The following is a 13,437-nucleotide window of genomic DNA, read 5'->3' on the forward strand; positions in this document are numbered from 1 at the left end:
TCGACAAAACCGACCAAAGAACTCTCATCATCGAGGGAGCTCCTATCCTCCAACCAATATCACAAACGTTTTACCTCCACCGTCTTCATCAGTCTGCCACGAGTCAGTAATATTGATTCCAATATGACTAACGACTAAAAACTAAAGGGGGTGGTGGTGGTTGAGGTGTAGATATCCTTGCGCCTGATAATTGTTATCCCGTGCCGGAAGCGAGGCGGTACCTATTTGGGAAGGATTGGGATACAAACAAATACCCTAAGTGTGGCTGTTTGCTTGTTCGAGATCGAATAGCTGGTCTCTCTGCCTCATTAGATATCCGGGTTATCTAACTATAAGAGCTCATCCTGCCCATTCAGTCCTTGCTAGAAATCAGCAGTCCTGTTGTTTTCTTTCCTGTTTCTATCCTTGCTTCTAGTTCTCTATCATAGTTTCTGAATCAGTTTTGTCAATTCAGTTTAGTTGTTGAGCCCGTTTGTTACAGCCATCTTGCCACAGACGACTGTGGCAAGTTACCCTGATCTTGAACAAACATATACAATATAATGTTGGTCGATGTATATATGTATAGACCATTCAATTATATACTAGCTATCAATAAGATATCAAGACTACGAACATTTTCAAGGTTTTGCCAGCTGTACATATGACTCACGATCTGATATAGGTAGGCTTCCTCAATAAGTAATTATAACGTCATATATTGCATAAGTGGCAATATTCAATGACTCCTCTTCGCCTCATCGCCCGGGTTAGATAGCCTTGATCTTCCAGTATACAACCTAGTACGCATGTCGATAGAAACACCGAAAGCTAGCCTTGCAAAGACACTTACAAGCATAGAAGTGAAAGATGATCAATTGATTTGTAAATTGGATCGTATAACTGGATCAGCACATTCCAAACTTTTTATACCTCGTATTAAAACTTCCAAAAAAGCCTGTTTGATCGTACTTGGATATTTAACAGGTGGGATAGCTCAAATATTCCTCCCCCCAGTAACCTCAATAGTCTCCCCATTAACATACTGAAACCACCGACTTGCCACGCCCACAATCGCCCTCGTCGCCTCCACCGGACTTCCCAGTCACCTAAGCGGAATATCAGTATAAGCTTTCGCTGCTGTCCGTTGGGCAGACGATGATAGTTTCCGTACCGAAATTCCTAAAGCAACTTTTGTGCCATTCGCAGCTAGTTGCGGTCATGAGGTGTGTGGTAATGTAGCCGCATGCGACTGTGTTTGCGCGAACGGTGATTTGGGGACCCCATTCTTTGGCGATTGTTTTTGTGAAGCTGGATAGGCCTGCTTGGGCGAGGGCGTAATTTGCTTGCCCAATTTTCTCAGATATTAATTATCGGTAGAAGATGTGATGAGGTCGAGGGAAGTGAAGGGGGAGTTACGTGTTGCCGTGGGTTCCGCTGGTAGAACTAATGTTGATGATGACACGAGGTTTCTTGTATCTTTCGCAGAAATAAGGCGCAGCAGCTCGAATGAGTTTGAATGGTGCTGTGTTGTATACAGAGAGCATGATATCCAATTGTTTATCGGTGATCTGTCTCCCAACATCAGTATTCTCAAGCAACAGTTACTTACCGGTCCAAGGGGCGAACGTTGTGAATAACATCATCCCATGTAAATCCGGATAAAATCTGGGTGGAGGGGTGAGGTTTACACTGATCAATATCAGCAACGACTACCTTGGCACCTTCATTTGGCAAATAAGCGTGCTGCTTCGACGCTAAATCCAATGTCTTGACCTGCACCTGTGAAAATGACTGCTGGGTTGTGGAAGAGTCCCTGAGGGAAGGTGAGGTGGGAGGAGACTTGCTTTAGGTGGTCTTGCGGTTTGTGTTGTATGTATTCAAGGGTTTGACTGGAAGTAAATGGAACAATTTTATAATGAGACTATCCGAGATGTTACTTGCTAGAAGCCCTAGCCTAGGTAGTATGCCTACGATTTACTAGATTTTAATAATCTGGAAAGATGTTTTGTGTTGATGGTCGTTATTTTTTTCAAGTATTATAAATATAATGTCTATATACATTGGGTATCACAAATATCACAAGTCATAGGGGTATCAAATTATGCCAAACGTTTCTTATTTTGTTGGTTGTTTTGATTGTTTAAGCAGCAGGTCCGATGTTCAAAGTCATCTGGGTACGAGCAGGGCAGCCGTGAGTAGCATGGTCATCGTTCCAGACGAGGTAAGCATCAGCACAGGCAGTGTCACCAGGGGCGCAAGTAGCAGAAGGACAGCCGGAATCGTTAGAAGTAACCGCGAAACCGACCTCGGTGAACTGAGAGCCGGTACCCATATCGATGAGAGAAAGGTCCCAGAAGATAGTGTCTCCTTGCAAAGTATATTCGTACTGGAGAACATCGACTTGCTCAGGCTTCATGGCCATCTTGATGGAGATGCCACCGCCATCGGGGTTGGTGCGCCAGCTCTCAGTGTAGCTGGCACCGGGATCGAGGGTCTTCATAGAACCGGCATCTTGGCTGACGGACCAATAGTAGATAGTATCTTTCATGTTGTTGTGGATGTTGACGCTACCACCATCATTGCCGCCGTTGGTGTTGGCAGAGCCGTGGGTGGGGAGGTTGCTAAGGTGAGTGACGTTCATGGAAGTGGGAGCTGCAGACGCAAGAGTGCCAATGGCAGCAAGAAGACTGATAGCCTTGGTGAAATACATGTTGACTTGATGTGTTTTTGAAGAAAAGAATCTCGAAAGGAATGTAATGTTGGAAGACTTGAAGTCTGTTTTTGATTGAATGGATGGATGTAGTAAAAGAGTGGTGTTGGTTGTTATGTCTCTTGCTGTATTCAAAAGAGACCCTTTGTGATCACAAGAGTGTATGATATATTGATTATTTGTCCGATTGACTGACGATTGATGAGAACGAGGATGGACTAAAGGTGCGGATTCCATCCATACTTATACCTTTGATGCTCGGCGTGTCTGCTCTGCAATTCCCTCAGAATACCCAGAGTTCAACCGATATTTTCCCCAGAGATCGTAACTACTGTACCTGAACCCCTGACTCGGGTAGATAATGAGTTGACCATGGTACAGTACCGGCAGTTCAACGGCCATTGGCTTCGTACCCAGATCTTGGTTCTTGCACCGATTGGCTCATGATGGCGTTGATGGTGGACATGTCCTTTCTATACCCTTATTTATAGGCTGAGGGTATACCCGAACTATGGTTTGGTCTTCGGCGACTTCGGTTAACTCCATGGGGTATCCAGGGGTTTACGTCGTCAGTGGCGAGCATAAGCCCTAATAGCCGCCGCCGGTATAGAGGGCTCGTTTGCGCCATGGGTTCATTGATCTGTGTTACAATTTACCAGTCAAGGGAAGAATAATTGGCATATCAATTGGCTGCACGTACGTAACCTTATGCTATTCGATTCACTCTCGACCTCATGCACACCCTCTCACTTTTCACTCATCCCTAATTTTCCTTTACCGAAATGGGCCCTCGTGAGACCACATATTGCATTTGCAAGTATAAAATCAAGCTTGTCATAAACTTCGGAAAATTTTAGTCAGTCCAACTCCATAGCCTGCCTCATAGTGTTAAAAATAATCTTCGTCCTGCTCGATATGAAGGAGGTTTCGAATCTCTGTACATCTGTACTTGGAATCTTTGATTTGTAGGAACTGGACCCGGAAAAGTATACACACATAGTGTTGCTGATACCGAAGGATTACTTTACTTTACTTTACCTTCAGAGATATGCTAGCTAACTCCTTGATTGCGCATAATGCTAGCACTGATTCGGTTCATTCAAGCTTGTCGTTCACTCTCTATACCTTAAGAAGCAACTCGAAGCTTTTTATGGTTGTTAGCCTGGTCCATAGTCCGATTTTATGCGTTTAATTAGTTAGCTCTCTCCGTGCCCTAGTCCTAGGATTGTATATTACCATAATAGCATGATCTTCGAGTTAACGACCAGTAACTGATGCATTACGGTTTCTGGGGATTTGATACCAACACCGCTAAGGTATACAAATAAAACAGAATAGAATATTATTTCGTCAAACAGCAAAGATACGATCTTCCTATGGCCCATGCGACGCTTCGTCTCTTCCCCACAGATCAAAGACATCTATTGCAACCTTGAAAGAGCTAAGTCTTTGCGAGCGTTAGGAGATATCACATTTCTCAGAGTAGGTTCCAGAGGGAATCTCTGCTCCTCCTCTGACAACTCCTTATATATTTCATCCCAACGATCTTGTAGTTGAATTGGGGTCTCCCATGCATACTCAGAATCTCGAAGCCACAGCCGTAGCAAATGGCGTCTAACATTCATTTCCATTAGTATATAGGGCATAGGGTCTGTGGTTCAAGAAATGAAGCTCATACGTACTGTTTGTCAGGAGCGTTTACAAACCCTTTCCGGGCGTGGAAAATTGCTAGGTTGTTCACATACTGGATATCCCCTTTCCGGAAGTCTAGTTGCACACTATGTTTCTCACCAAGGAAATGCAAGGCATCCAAGGCTTCTGCTTGTGCTTCGGTGATAGCAGGGATGTCGCGCGAACGTGGTTGGGCAAGGAATCCAGTGAAGTATCGTCTGGCATACTGTACTATGAGTCGTTCTGGGGCTATGGGCGACGCAGGTTGGTAGTATAGCAAGGGCCTCGAGGTGTATGGTCGATCTGGGTTATTAAAACTTTCCAGATTATGAGCTTTGAACAGCTTTCACTATTGGTCGACCTTTTTTCTTTTTGGATTTCATTAGACTCACCCGTCAAACGGCCATTCCTCCGTCAAAGTTTGAATGAGGTCTGGGCGGCTTTCAGCTAAGATGTTATAGACCTGCCAGATGCTCGCTAGTTGCGACTCGCCACCTTCTGCCGCTTCCTGCAGGCAGAAAAGAGAAACGATATCTCCAGAATCAGTATGGAATACCTGTTTATCATTTGTACTGGCCGGTCCTCCGATAGTCTCCCTGCTGTATGTCCCAGTCAGGTCTTTGATATGCGACAGAACCGCTGACTTCCCGTCAGTGGTGTTTCTCCTCTCCTGCCTGCCGCGCAGATCTCCAACGTACGATGACACCCCGGCATATATAATGATATTCTCCTCGGTTGTATATTTGTCAACCGGTATACCGCGCAGAACGAAGAAGCCTCGCCCAAAGTGAAGCTCCCGTGAACTATCCCGTAGTAGGCTACCAAGACTAGATAACGGAAAAGTCCGTCGGTTGATATACCCATATGGTTTGTTCAATTCTGTTGAACACCTCGTTAGCATCAATGTGACGCGCTTGTGGTGCTTTAATGTCATCGCCGGCCAGTAAATCTTACCTTTGAATTGGTTCAACGCTCTATCAATTTCTTCAAGATGCCTCGCTGTTAGCGCAATCACCCAGTCATCACGACCTTGAATATCGTCTCCGGCCCAGACGAAAGATGAAGAAAGTTGTTGAGGCAATCCGCATGGCAGATCTTTTGATAAAACTTCTCTCTCCAGACGTCTTTTGCCTCGATCTAGAAATTTGTTGTAGTCTGGATGATATTGTATATCGGGCTGAGTTTGGACTTGGGCAGCTGCCATGCTTTCTTCGATTTCTCTTTTACTTATTTTCTTATCATGCTCGTACGATAAAATGTGGTACAAAGATGAATCAAAGAGACAGGATGTTTGATAGAGGAATCAAGTAATTATGTAGACTACGTGCGGGGTCATTGCGTGACATGAGCTACTCTTGTATCATTCTATAGCGTGACATTCTGATACATATAAAATGATTGTATAATATTGACTACGAGGTCTCTAACGAAAATTCCCTGGTTCTTTCTAGTCCTTTCTGTGGTGTGCCGCTCTTATTGAGGAGATATCTTCTGTCTCTTTTCTCTCCCTATGATACATAGTCTCTAAGGCCCATCAGTTTGTCATAGGGTCAGACTCATTTGTATCTATAGACTTGTAATAGAAGCTGCCCGGCTATTCAGGCTGAATTATGTTGCAGAAAGTATCATGTTAATTATTATGTGTAGGATTGATTACATGGAAAAGTGGACACACATTATTCCCAAAGCACAATAACAGTAACTTCCAAGATTAAGGATCATAGATATTACTATAGAGAATGCATTGATTGACATTTAATCCAGTGTATAGTAGTAACGTAGTAACGAAGCGCTTCAGCTAAGATAGTTGCATAGCAAGTAGTAAGGGAAAAAAATCCATATTCTTCATGCTATGTTAGCCAGCAGGCCCGGTACAAAATTATTACCACGTACTAGGTATGTACTGTAATACTGTCGGTAACCTTACAACGTACCATTATGGTATAAATCGAGAAATAGGCTGCAACCCCGCCCGCTAATCTAAGAGAGATGGAGAGAGACTTCTGGCTACATACACTTCCCATTAAAGAACTTTCTGTTCTTTCCTTCAATTTTAACGTTATTCACCTCCTGTCGCAGTAAATCGGCTTAAAGAACTACTATGGCTCTTCAGATCTATGGTCATCCTGTCTCCACTTGTACCCAGCGTGTATTGACGGTACTCAACGAGAAAGGCATCGACGTCAACTTCACTCTGGTTGACATTTTCAAAGGGGAGCACAAGGCTACGGAATACGTGGATAGACTACACCCATTCGGCAAGGTTCCTGTTCTTGTTGATCACGAAAGCGGAATCCAGATCTTTGGTGGGTAGCTGAATGACTCTCTTGGAGACTCATCAAGCTGGAGGTCTAATGCTGATCAATTCGTTTCATCTCGTAGAGAGTAGAGCTATTGCTCAATACATTGCAACGAAATATCGAGGCTCGGGCACCGATCTTTCCCCCCCTGAGTCAGACTTGAAGAGATATGCTGTCTATCAACAAGTGAGATGCCCGTTTTAATGAATTTTATACTTCTACTTTACCGAAGGGGCTCAATTTAAGCTAATGTAAAACAGGCTTTGTCTATCGAATTGTCCTACTTTGATCCTTTAGCTGCTGTCATTGTCTGGGAGAAGATTTTCAAGGCTGTGACGGGATTTGGATCTCCAGACGAAGAAATCGTCAGAATCACCCTGAAGAGACTTGACAGTGTGCTACAAGGATACGAGCGTGTTCTATCTCAAAGTGAACATCTTGCAGGCGATGAAGTGACGCTTGCCGATTTGTTCCATTTGCCATACGGAACGTTGATAGAAGAATTTGGTTTCGCCAATCTACTAAAAAGTTATCCAAATGTCGCACGATGGTGGGAAGGGCTAAAAGCTCGAAAGAGCTGGAAGGAAGTGAACGCGAAATCTGCATCTCGGTCTTGATTGATTAGTGTGCCTATTCTGATATGAATAGTGGAACATCAGTAGGTAGCCCGTCAGGTACAATCGGCTCTTGTAGATCTCAATTACAATAGTCCCCAGCGATTATGACGCGTTAGAAGCACATGCGACTGAGCGGGACACGATGTGATTATTTTGTGTATGATGCTCGGATATGTAAGACTCGGTTTCACAGATTCCAGACTTTCATGGTGCTACTCCGGAGAATTCAATAGTCTCGGAGAGCAATCGCCAAATAGTGTCCTGTTCCTTTTCACGCCCGGATATATTCGGAGCCTCAATCTAATCGAAGTAAATACACGTCATCTCCTCTGGCATTTACGATACCTAAGGTACGGTCCTCCAGTCACTTGAGCTTTCTTGACCTATTATGAATCGATCAACCCTACGGATAGAGATGCAATAGGTATTTGCTGTATACAAACCCTTTGCCGTGTACAAGTAGAGTCGTAAGACATAATAATCTCATATTCGTATTAAGATTAAGCTAGTTGTCAGGAGGACTTATTATCATTATTATCACTAATTGAAGTCCGTAAAGAAAGTCCGAAAAACGTCTTCATTAACGCCTACAGAACAAGCCCCGATATATTGCGGGATCCCATTTCTTATTACGTTCAGAAGTAAGCGACAGGAATCCGCCTAAGTATACATCAAATAAAATCTGGGATCTCTAGAATGAGGTAGACCGGAAATCTCTTCTTCCGTATCAAAATTGATGCATTGGCCTATATAAAGCCCCGAAGGATTCCCTACGTCAAAATTGGAAATTTCTGCTCTTCAGAGTCCTGTATTCTTCACTGTATACTTCCCGAATGTTTGATATCCTAGGGGTCGTCCGCCTAACAGCCGAAATGAAAGTTTTTGGCATTGGAGTGATATTGGCGTTGCCTCTTTTAGCAACAGCACAAAGTTACAACTTAACAGCACTATTTCAGCCCGTTCTGTCTCCTGGTGCTGAAATATACTATGCCAACGACAGCGACTGGACACAGAATGTCACCCAACGATGGACCACATGGGATGCACCCACATATCTGGGTGCAATCAAGCCGGTTACCGAGCGCGACGTTCAGAACATAGTATGTATCTAACCTAATTGAAACATACCATATGAATCGAGGAACTCACATAAATCAGGTTAAAGTAGCGTCTGCTCACAATATATCCTTCCTTGCCACAGGAGGGGGTCACGGCGTCTCCCAAGGCTTCGCCAATATACAAAATGCCATTGAGATCGATCTAGCAAATTTCAAGACAGTTAATCTCGATATTGAGAACAATCAACTCACGGTTGGAGGTGGAGCGACTTATGGTCAGTTATACGATCCCCTGTATAATGCTGGAAAGGAGTTTCGTATGTCCATATCTCATCTTAGCTGTTGCAAGGCGGGTATCTTAGCTAATTGATTCACCACAAAGCGACTGGTAATGCGCCATGTGTAGGTGTTATTGGAGCCACTATTGGTGCCGGTGTGGGTTTACTTCAAGGATTACACGGATATACCTCCGACGCGTTGATTTCAGCCCGGATCGTCACTGCATCTGGAGTGCTGTTCGAGGCATCCGCAACCAACAACACAGAACTATTCTGGGCCATTCGTGGTGCTGGTGCAAATTTTGGTATCATCACCTCAGCCACTTACCGCATATATGATGCTACGAACTCTGGGCAAGCACAGAATGCGGATTTCCTGTTTGCCGAGTCGGCAAATCGAACAGTTTGGAATGCTCTCCAAACTTTGGATGAGACACTCCCCGCCGAGTTATCTGTGACTATCACGTCTACGTATAATCAGACGTCTGGACAAGTAAGGATCTCTGTGACTTGAGGCTGAGGTGACTTTCTGACATACCGCATTTTTTGTTAGGCTTCCATCATGGTAAATCTCGTTTATTTCGGGATCTACGACAACTTTCAGCCATATGTTGACCAATTTCTCGCAATCAGCCCGACTCAGTGGCGGAATGTCACTGTTCCCTGGAACCAGTTGATAGCCTCAGCAAACTTTGGAGCACCATCGCACGGCTGTGGCACCAACTCCTCACATATCAATTTCTTCAGCATTGCCTTGAATCAAACCGATCCATTGACCTTTCAAGGATTCTTTGATGACCTGATTCTTTTCTCCCAGCAAAATCCCTCGTATACTGGGGCTTGGGTTATCGAACGTTACAGCACCCAAGGGCCATTGGCAGTTCCTGAAGAAACTCGAGGTGTATATCCTTGGCGGGAGGCCAAAATGCAACTGTAAGGATATATGAATGCTCCAAAGGTCAGAAGCAGTAAAATGACTAATCATACGTCGTGCATTTTTAGCCTTTGGGAAAGTGACTACCCTGACTCTTCGCTGGATAGTACCGTGAACGCTTTCTATACCCAACAGCGTCAACATTTCGATGAATTCAGCGGTTTTCATACATTCGCCACATACGTCAATTATGCCCACGGTGATGAAGGTCCGAATGTCTGGTACGGTGATGCTGATAACCTTGCCCGGCTGAGTGCCGCAAAACGGAAGTGGGATTCCAACAATCTTTTCGGGGCAGCTAAGCCAGTACCATTGTAAAAAGACTATACGTATAACCATGCAGGTTTAAAGGGCATGTTGGTGTTTCTTTAGCCGGGAATTATGCTGAGGTTAGCGTGGACTAATTTGATGTGGCGACATAAATTGGGTATTATCCGTGGATGTGCAGTAATATCTAATATGTTAATGGCAGGTACTTTGGTTCGTATCTGATTTGTCCTATAGGTATAGGAATACTCAGGTGCATATGACTTAATTGCATGCTACATCGAAGGATAACCAGAATTATGTCTCTCGATATCAATGAATAACCACGGAGGTAGTTAAATACAAAGGCAATTGCACTGAACAACGAGATTAATGCCCTCGCCTAGCCAGAGGAACTAGTGAATGATCCGGTGAGAGGTGCGCATGGCTTTTCAAGAGTCAAATGAGCATTCGAACAGGGTACGAGTTGAGTACTCTCTAGTGTTCTAACTGTATTTCTAGACTTGGATACATAACATCTAAAATAGATCTTTCGGAACACCTAGGCGAGATAAGACTTTAGCTAGTCCTAATTGCGACCACTTTTTCAACTGAGCCTCATTTTGAAGCCACACAGAACAAATCATACCAGGGGCGTTACAAGTCAGGCCATGGAAATTGTTTGAACGACGTAAGACGACCATCAGCCAATACTGAGTGAGTATCACATTATGGGGGCATGTAGCGCTCTGGGCTAAATTCAGTGCCAGCCTTGCATCTGCCAACAAGCGGTAGTAGATCTGCAGCAAATTGCCTTCAGAAAAGTCCACGCGACTCCAATAGTATTTGAATGGAAAGCTACTCAATTGCGCCTCGACAGAAGGAATGCCAGTGCACTCATTCTTATCCTCGTAGGGAAGAATGTGCATGTGTTTATGCTCTCGACTGGCTCCCGCCATTGCACTACAACTGAACATGGCATAGAACGGTTCTTTGATAACGTCAAAATCATCTGCGCCAAGGGACTCGTGTTGGCGACGGTATGAATCCTTGGTCAAAAGCAATAACTGGGGTCGTATAACGCAGTACAAATTGGCCACCAGCAGATGAGTGTTATTGATCTCAGCTAATACTAAATCTGCATGAACCAGTGCCAAATCACTTCCTGGTCCGAAGGTATTGCCCTTACTAAGTGGCAGAGGCTCCCCTGACTGAGGTTTTGCTTGTAATGTTTGACTGACTCGGAATTCAAACTTGGCACATGATTTTAGTGTCTAATGGAATCATGCAAAGCTTTTTGAATATTCGAATATGGGGAAGGTTACTTGCAAGTTTTTATCTTGGAGCCTGACTACTTCCGGCGGGTAGCAAGAGATTAAGCCTCTTGCGATCAAAGCATCAAATTTGGCCATCACACTTTTGTAGTCCGGAGGTGTCGTGGCGGTGAATTCACAAGCCATCATTTCCTGGTAATAACGTAACCCAAAGGCGACTGCCCTGTGGCCTGGATTCAATAATCTGGATAGGTTCTCAATTCTTTGAAACAAGCGTGGAGAGTAGGATTAGGCGTATCAACACAATGCCCAGGTAGTGCATCCTTAAGCATCACTTACTACGGAGTAGACGGACCCGAACGGGGCGCTATCGATCCTCATATAACAAAACTCTAAAAACACAAGGTACAAACCGCAGGATGTGATTGTGCCTTCAGCCGAAGAATCCAGTGCTTAAAAGTCAATGGCGGTTCTCTAGGTATGTGTTACAGCCCTTGCGAGAGTATATAGACTCAACAAGAACAGAACAGACTGAAATGGATAATTTGAAATTGTCCAATCTCTTTCGGGCGAGTAACGGCAATATCACGGCTCGGACGATGGAAGATATTAATGCAACGGAGTAGGAATATCGAGAGAATACCGTGACTTCTGCCAATACGATGTCCAGCCCCGTTCCAGGTTAGCCGTCGAAATCCAACAGTTTTCTCGCGTTGTAAGCACTGTATCCGAACTTTTATATAGTACACAAGAATACTGACACAGTGTACTAGATTCATTCCTCACGATGGGACTTCATATGGGAACAGGATACCAATGACACAGACTTTGGCACTCGATATGTTCTCTTCACTGAAGCTGAATCCAATTGTTCTTCCTCAACATGATTGGACGCCCAGATTATTGGGCACCTCAGACCAGATGGGAGTCTTCGGCTGAAGGCACAATCACATCCAGCGATTTGTACCTTGTGTTTTTAGAGTCTTGTTATATGCTAAAGGCCTTTGACAAATGCCTATAGATTTCTTTTGCCAGCATCCAAGATGGAATCTGGATGTGCAGGGAGCACCTCTGTCAGTATGTTTACGGTACCAGACAGACCGCCGTCGTATAATCTATGTTATCGCCCATAAAGAGAGTGATAACTGCGTAGATGCTCTACGACAGATTATTAGTGCATCAATGCAAAAAACTTTCTAGTCTGATTGAAAAGCCATTTGATATTCACGTCTTACTGTCAACGCTATCTTTTGAGGCACCCAAGTATCATATCACACATTTTCTCCGTTTCATGTGGTCCCAGGTAAGTACTTTATTTTCATACAATACTAAATGCAACCTTGACTTATCATTTATGAAGTTCAATAGAGTAGAAGAGCAAATTGGTGGTGTTCATACGAAAGACCGCGCGGAGCTTCGAGAACTCACCCGAAAATTGCAGATTATATCCTAGAATGCCGATTCACGCATTGCAAACGCTGATGTTGCTATCATTTCAGCCAAAGGGATTCAAGAAGCTCATGCGAAGCTCCATAAAGCTTTGGGAAGCTTTCTGCGGAGTAGGGAACGAGCAGCTGATACAATTGAGTATATTATAAATTCATTAGAAAAACAAAAAAACATGGTTCTTAAACTACAAGAACAGAAAAGATGGAATGATGAGTCTCGTCTTCAACTTAGTCACTCTGCAGGACGCCGCAAACAGCATTGAGATTGCTGCTGATACAAAGCGTAACAATACCAGTATGAATGCGATTGCTGCAATGACCATGGTCTTTCTACCGGGTACTTTTACGGCAGTAAGTTGGTCCTGTTTCCCCTCAAATGTTAATGGCTAATGTAGTCTAATAGACTATACTGGATGCCGGGATATTTTTCACCAATAACAATGGGCACGGGATTCGTGTCTCCAGTCTTTGGTGGCTCTGGGTAGCATTACCGCGCCGCTAACAATTGGGATTATGCTCGGCTGGTGGTTTTACCAAAAAAGGAAGGAGGACATTAAGGAAACTATTCGGCAGCAAGGGGAGAAACAGACAGTCTGAAGGTAAACTTTCTTGTACGAACATACCCGAAGTTGCTCACGTTCACGGAGTCTGGCTGGCAGTGCCTTGTTGGATTGTACGTAACAATCTCAAGTGGTATATCTCAACGTATCAAATTATGTATGCAAGAAGTATGGAATCCTTGATCCTGGTTGTCCTTGTTCTTTTCTCTAAGTACAGTAAAGGTGGAAGATATCTTTTACCCCCTATTCGGTGGATCAGTGTGTGGCTCGCTCTTATTGGCTGACAAATATCATCTGTCTGATTGGCTGGATCAGCTTAGCTAATCCAACATGCCTTTCCAATCTTAGCTTGTACCAGT

At 44.1% G+C, this 13,437-nt stretch overlaps 6 protein-coding genes across 6 annotated transcripts; 3 read left to right on the forward strand and 3 right to left on the reverse strand.

Moving 5' to 3' along the window:
- Window positions 1–1,100: 1,100 nt before the first annotated feature.
- TSTA_023610 (oxidoreductase, putative) lies at window positions 1,101–2,692 on the reverse strand (the record flags this gene model as incomplete). The annotated part of the gene is made up of 4 exons (XM_002479415.1): window positions 1,101–1,290; window positions 1,399–1,554; window positions 1,592–1,736; window positions 2,161–2,692. 4 exons carry the CDS (start codon window positions 2,690–2,692, stop codon window positions 1,101–1,103), a joined length of 1,023 nt encoding a protein of 340 aa, XP_002479460.1.
- Window positions 2,693–4,027: 1,335 nt separating this feature from the next.
- TSTA_023620 (TfdA family oxidoreductase, putative) lies at window positions 4,028–5,567 on the reverse strand (the record flags this gene model as incomplete). Its single annotated transcript, XM_002479416.1, has 4 exons — window positions 4,028–4,306; window positions 4,375–4,680; window positions 4,756–5,242; window positions 5,318–5,567. 4 exons carry the CDS (start codon window positions 5,565–5,567, stop codon window positions 4,114–4,116), a joined length of 1,236 nt encoding a protein of 411 aa, XP_002479461.1. The 3' UTR covers window positions 4,028–4,113.
- A 787-nt stretch (window positions 5,568–6,354) lies between these two features.
- Window positions 6,355–7,373, forward strand: TSTA_023630 (glutathione S-transferase, putative). The gene is made up of 3 exons (XM_002479417.1): window positions 6,355–6,669; window positions 6,746–6,849; window positions 6,924–7,373. Exons 1-3 carry the CDS (start codon window positions 6,465–6,467, stop codon window positions 7,278–7,280), a joined length of 666 nt encoding a protein of 221 aa, XP_002479462.1. The 5' UTR covers window positions 6,355–6,464; the 3' UTR covers window positions 7,281–7,373.
- Window positions 7,374–7,984: 611 nt separating this feature from the next.
- Window positions 7,985–10,176, forward strand: TSTA_023640 (FAD binding domain protein). The gene is made up of 5 exons (XM_002479418.1): window positions 7,985–8,380; window positions 8,439–8,655; window positions 8,721–9,109; window positions 9,170–9,549; window positions 9,619–10,176. Exons 1-5 carry the CDS (start codon window positions 8,114–8,116, stop codon window positions 9,866–9,868), a joined length of 1,503 nt encoding a protein of 500 aa, XP_002479463.1. The 5' UTR covers window positions 7,985–8,113; the 3' UTR covers window positions 9,869–10,176.
- A 159-nt stretch (window positions 10,177–10,335) lies between these two features.
- TSTA_023650 (phosphorylase, putative) lies at window positions 10,336–11,256 on the reverse strand (the record flags this gene model as incomplete). The annotated part of the gene is made up of 2 exons (XM_002479419.1): window positions 10,336–11,070; window positions 11,122–11,256. 2 exons carry the CDS (start codon window positions 11,254–11,256, stop codon window positions 10,336–10,338), a joined length of 870 nt encoding a protein of 289 aa, XP_002479464.1.
- Window positions 11,257–12,223: 967 nt separating this feature from the next.
- On the forward strand, window positions 12,224–13,020 carry TSTA_023660 (uncharacterized protein; the record flags this gene model as incomplete). Its single annotated transcript, XM_002479420.1, has 4 exons — window positions 12,224–12,373; window positions 12,524–12,657; window positions 12,716–12,869; window positions 12,922–13,020. 4 exons carry the CDS (start codon window positions 12,224–12,226, stop codon window positions 13,018–13,020), a joined length of 537 nt encoding a protein of 178 aa, XP_002479465.1.
- Between the last annotated feature and the right edge of the window lie 417 nt (window positions 13,021–13,437).

Source organism: Talaromyces stipitatus, genomic scaffold (assembly GCF_000003125.1).
Source record: "Talaromyces stipitatus ATCC 10500 scf_1105507295541 genomic scaffold, whole genome shotgun sequence".
In the NCBI taxonomy this organism is placed as follows: Eukaryota; Fungi; Ascomycota; class Eurotiomycetes; order Eurotiales; family Trichocomaceae; genus Talaromyces; species Talaromyces stipitatus.

Coding starts and splice junctions, on each gene's coding strand:
- TSTA_023630 (XM_002479417.1), top strand. CDS start 6,465: ATGGCTCTTCAGATCTATGGTCATCCTGTCTCCACTTGTACCCAGCGT. Junction 6,670..6,745: donor AAGCGGAATCCAGATCTTTG/GTGGGTAGCTGA, acceptor TTCATCTCGTAG/AGAGTAGAGCTATTGCTCAA. Junction 6,850..6,923: donor GATATGCTGTCTATCAACAA/GTGAGATGCCCG, acceptor AATGTAAAACAG/GCTTTGTCTATCGAATTGTC.
- TSTA_023640 (XM_002479418.1), top strand. CDS start 8,114: ATGTTTGATATCCTAGGGGTCGTCCGCCTAACAGCCGAAATGAAAGTT. Junction 8,656..8,720: donor TAATGCTGGAAAGGAGTTTC/GTATGTCCATAT, acceptor TTCACCACAAAG/CGACTGGTAATGCGCCATGT. Junction 9,110..9,169: donor ATAATCAGACGTCTGGACAA/GTAAGGATCTCT, acceptor ATTTTTTGTTAG/GCTTCCATCATGGTAAATCT.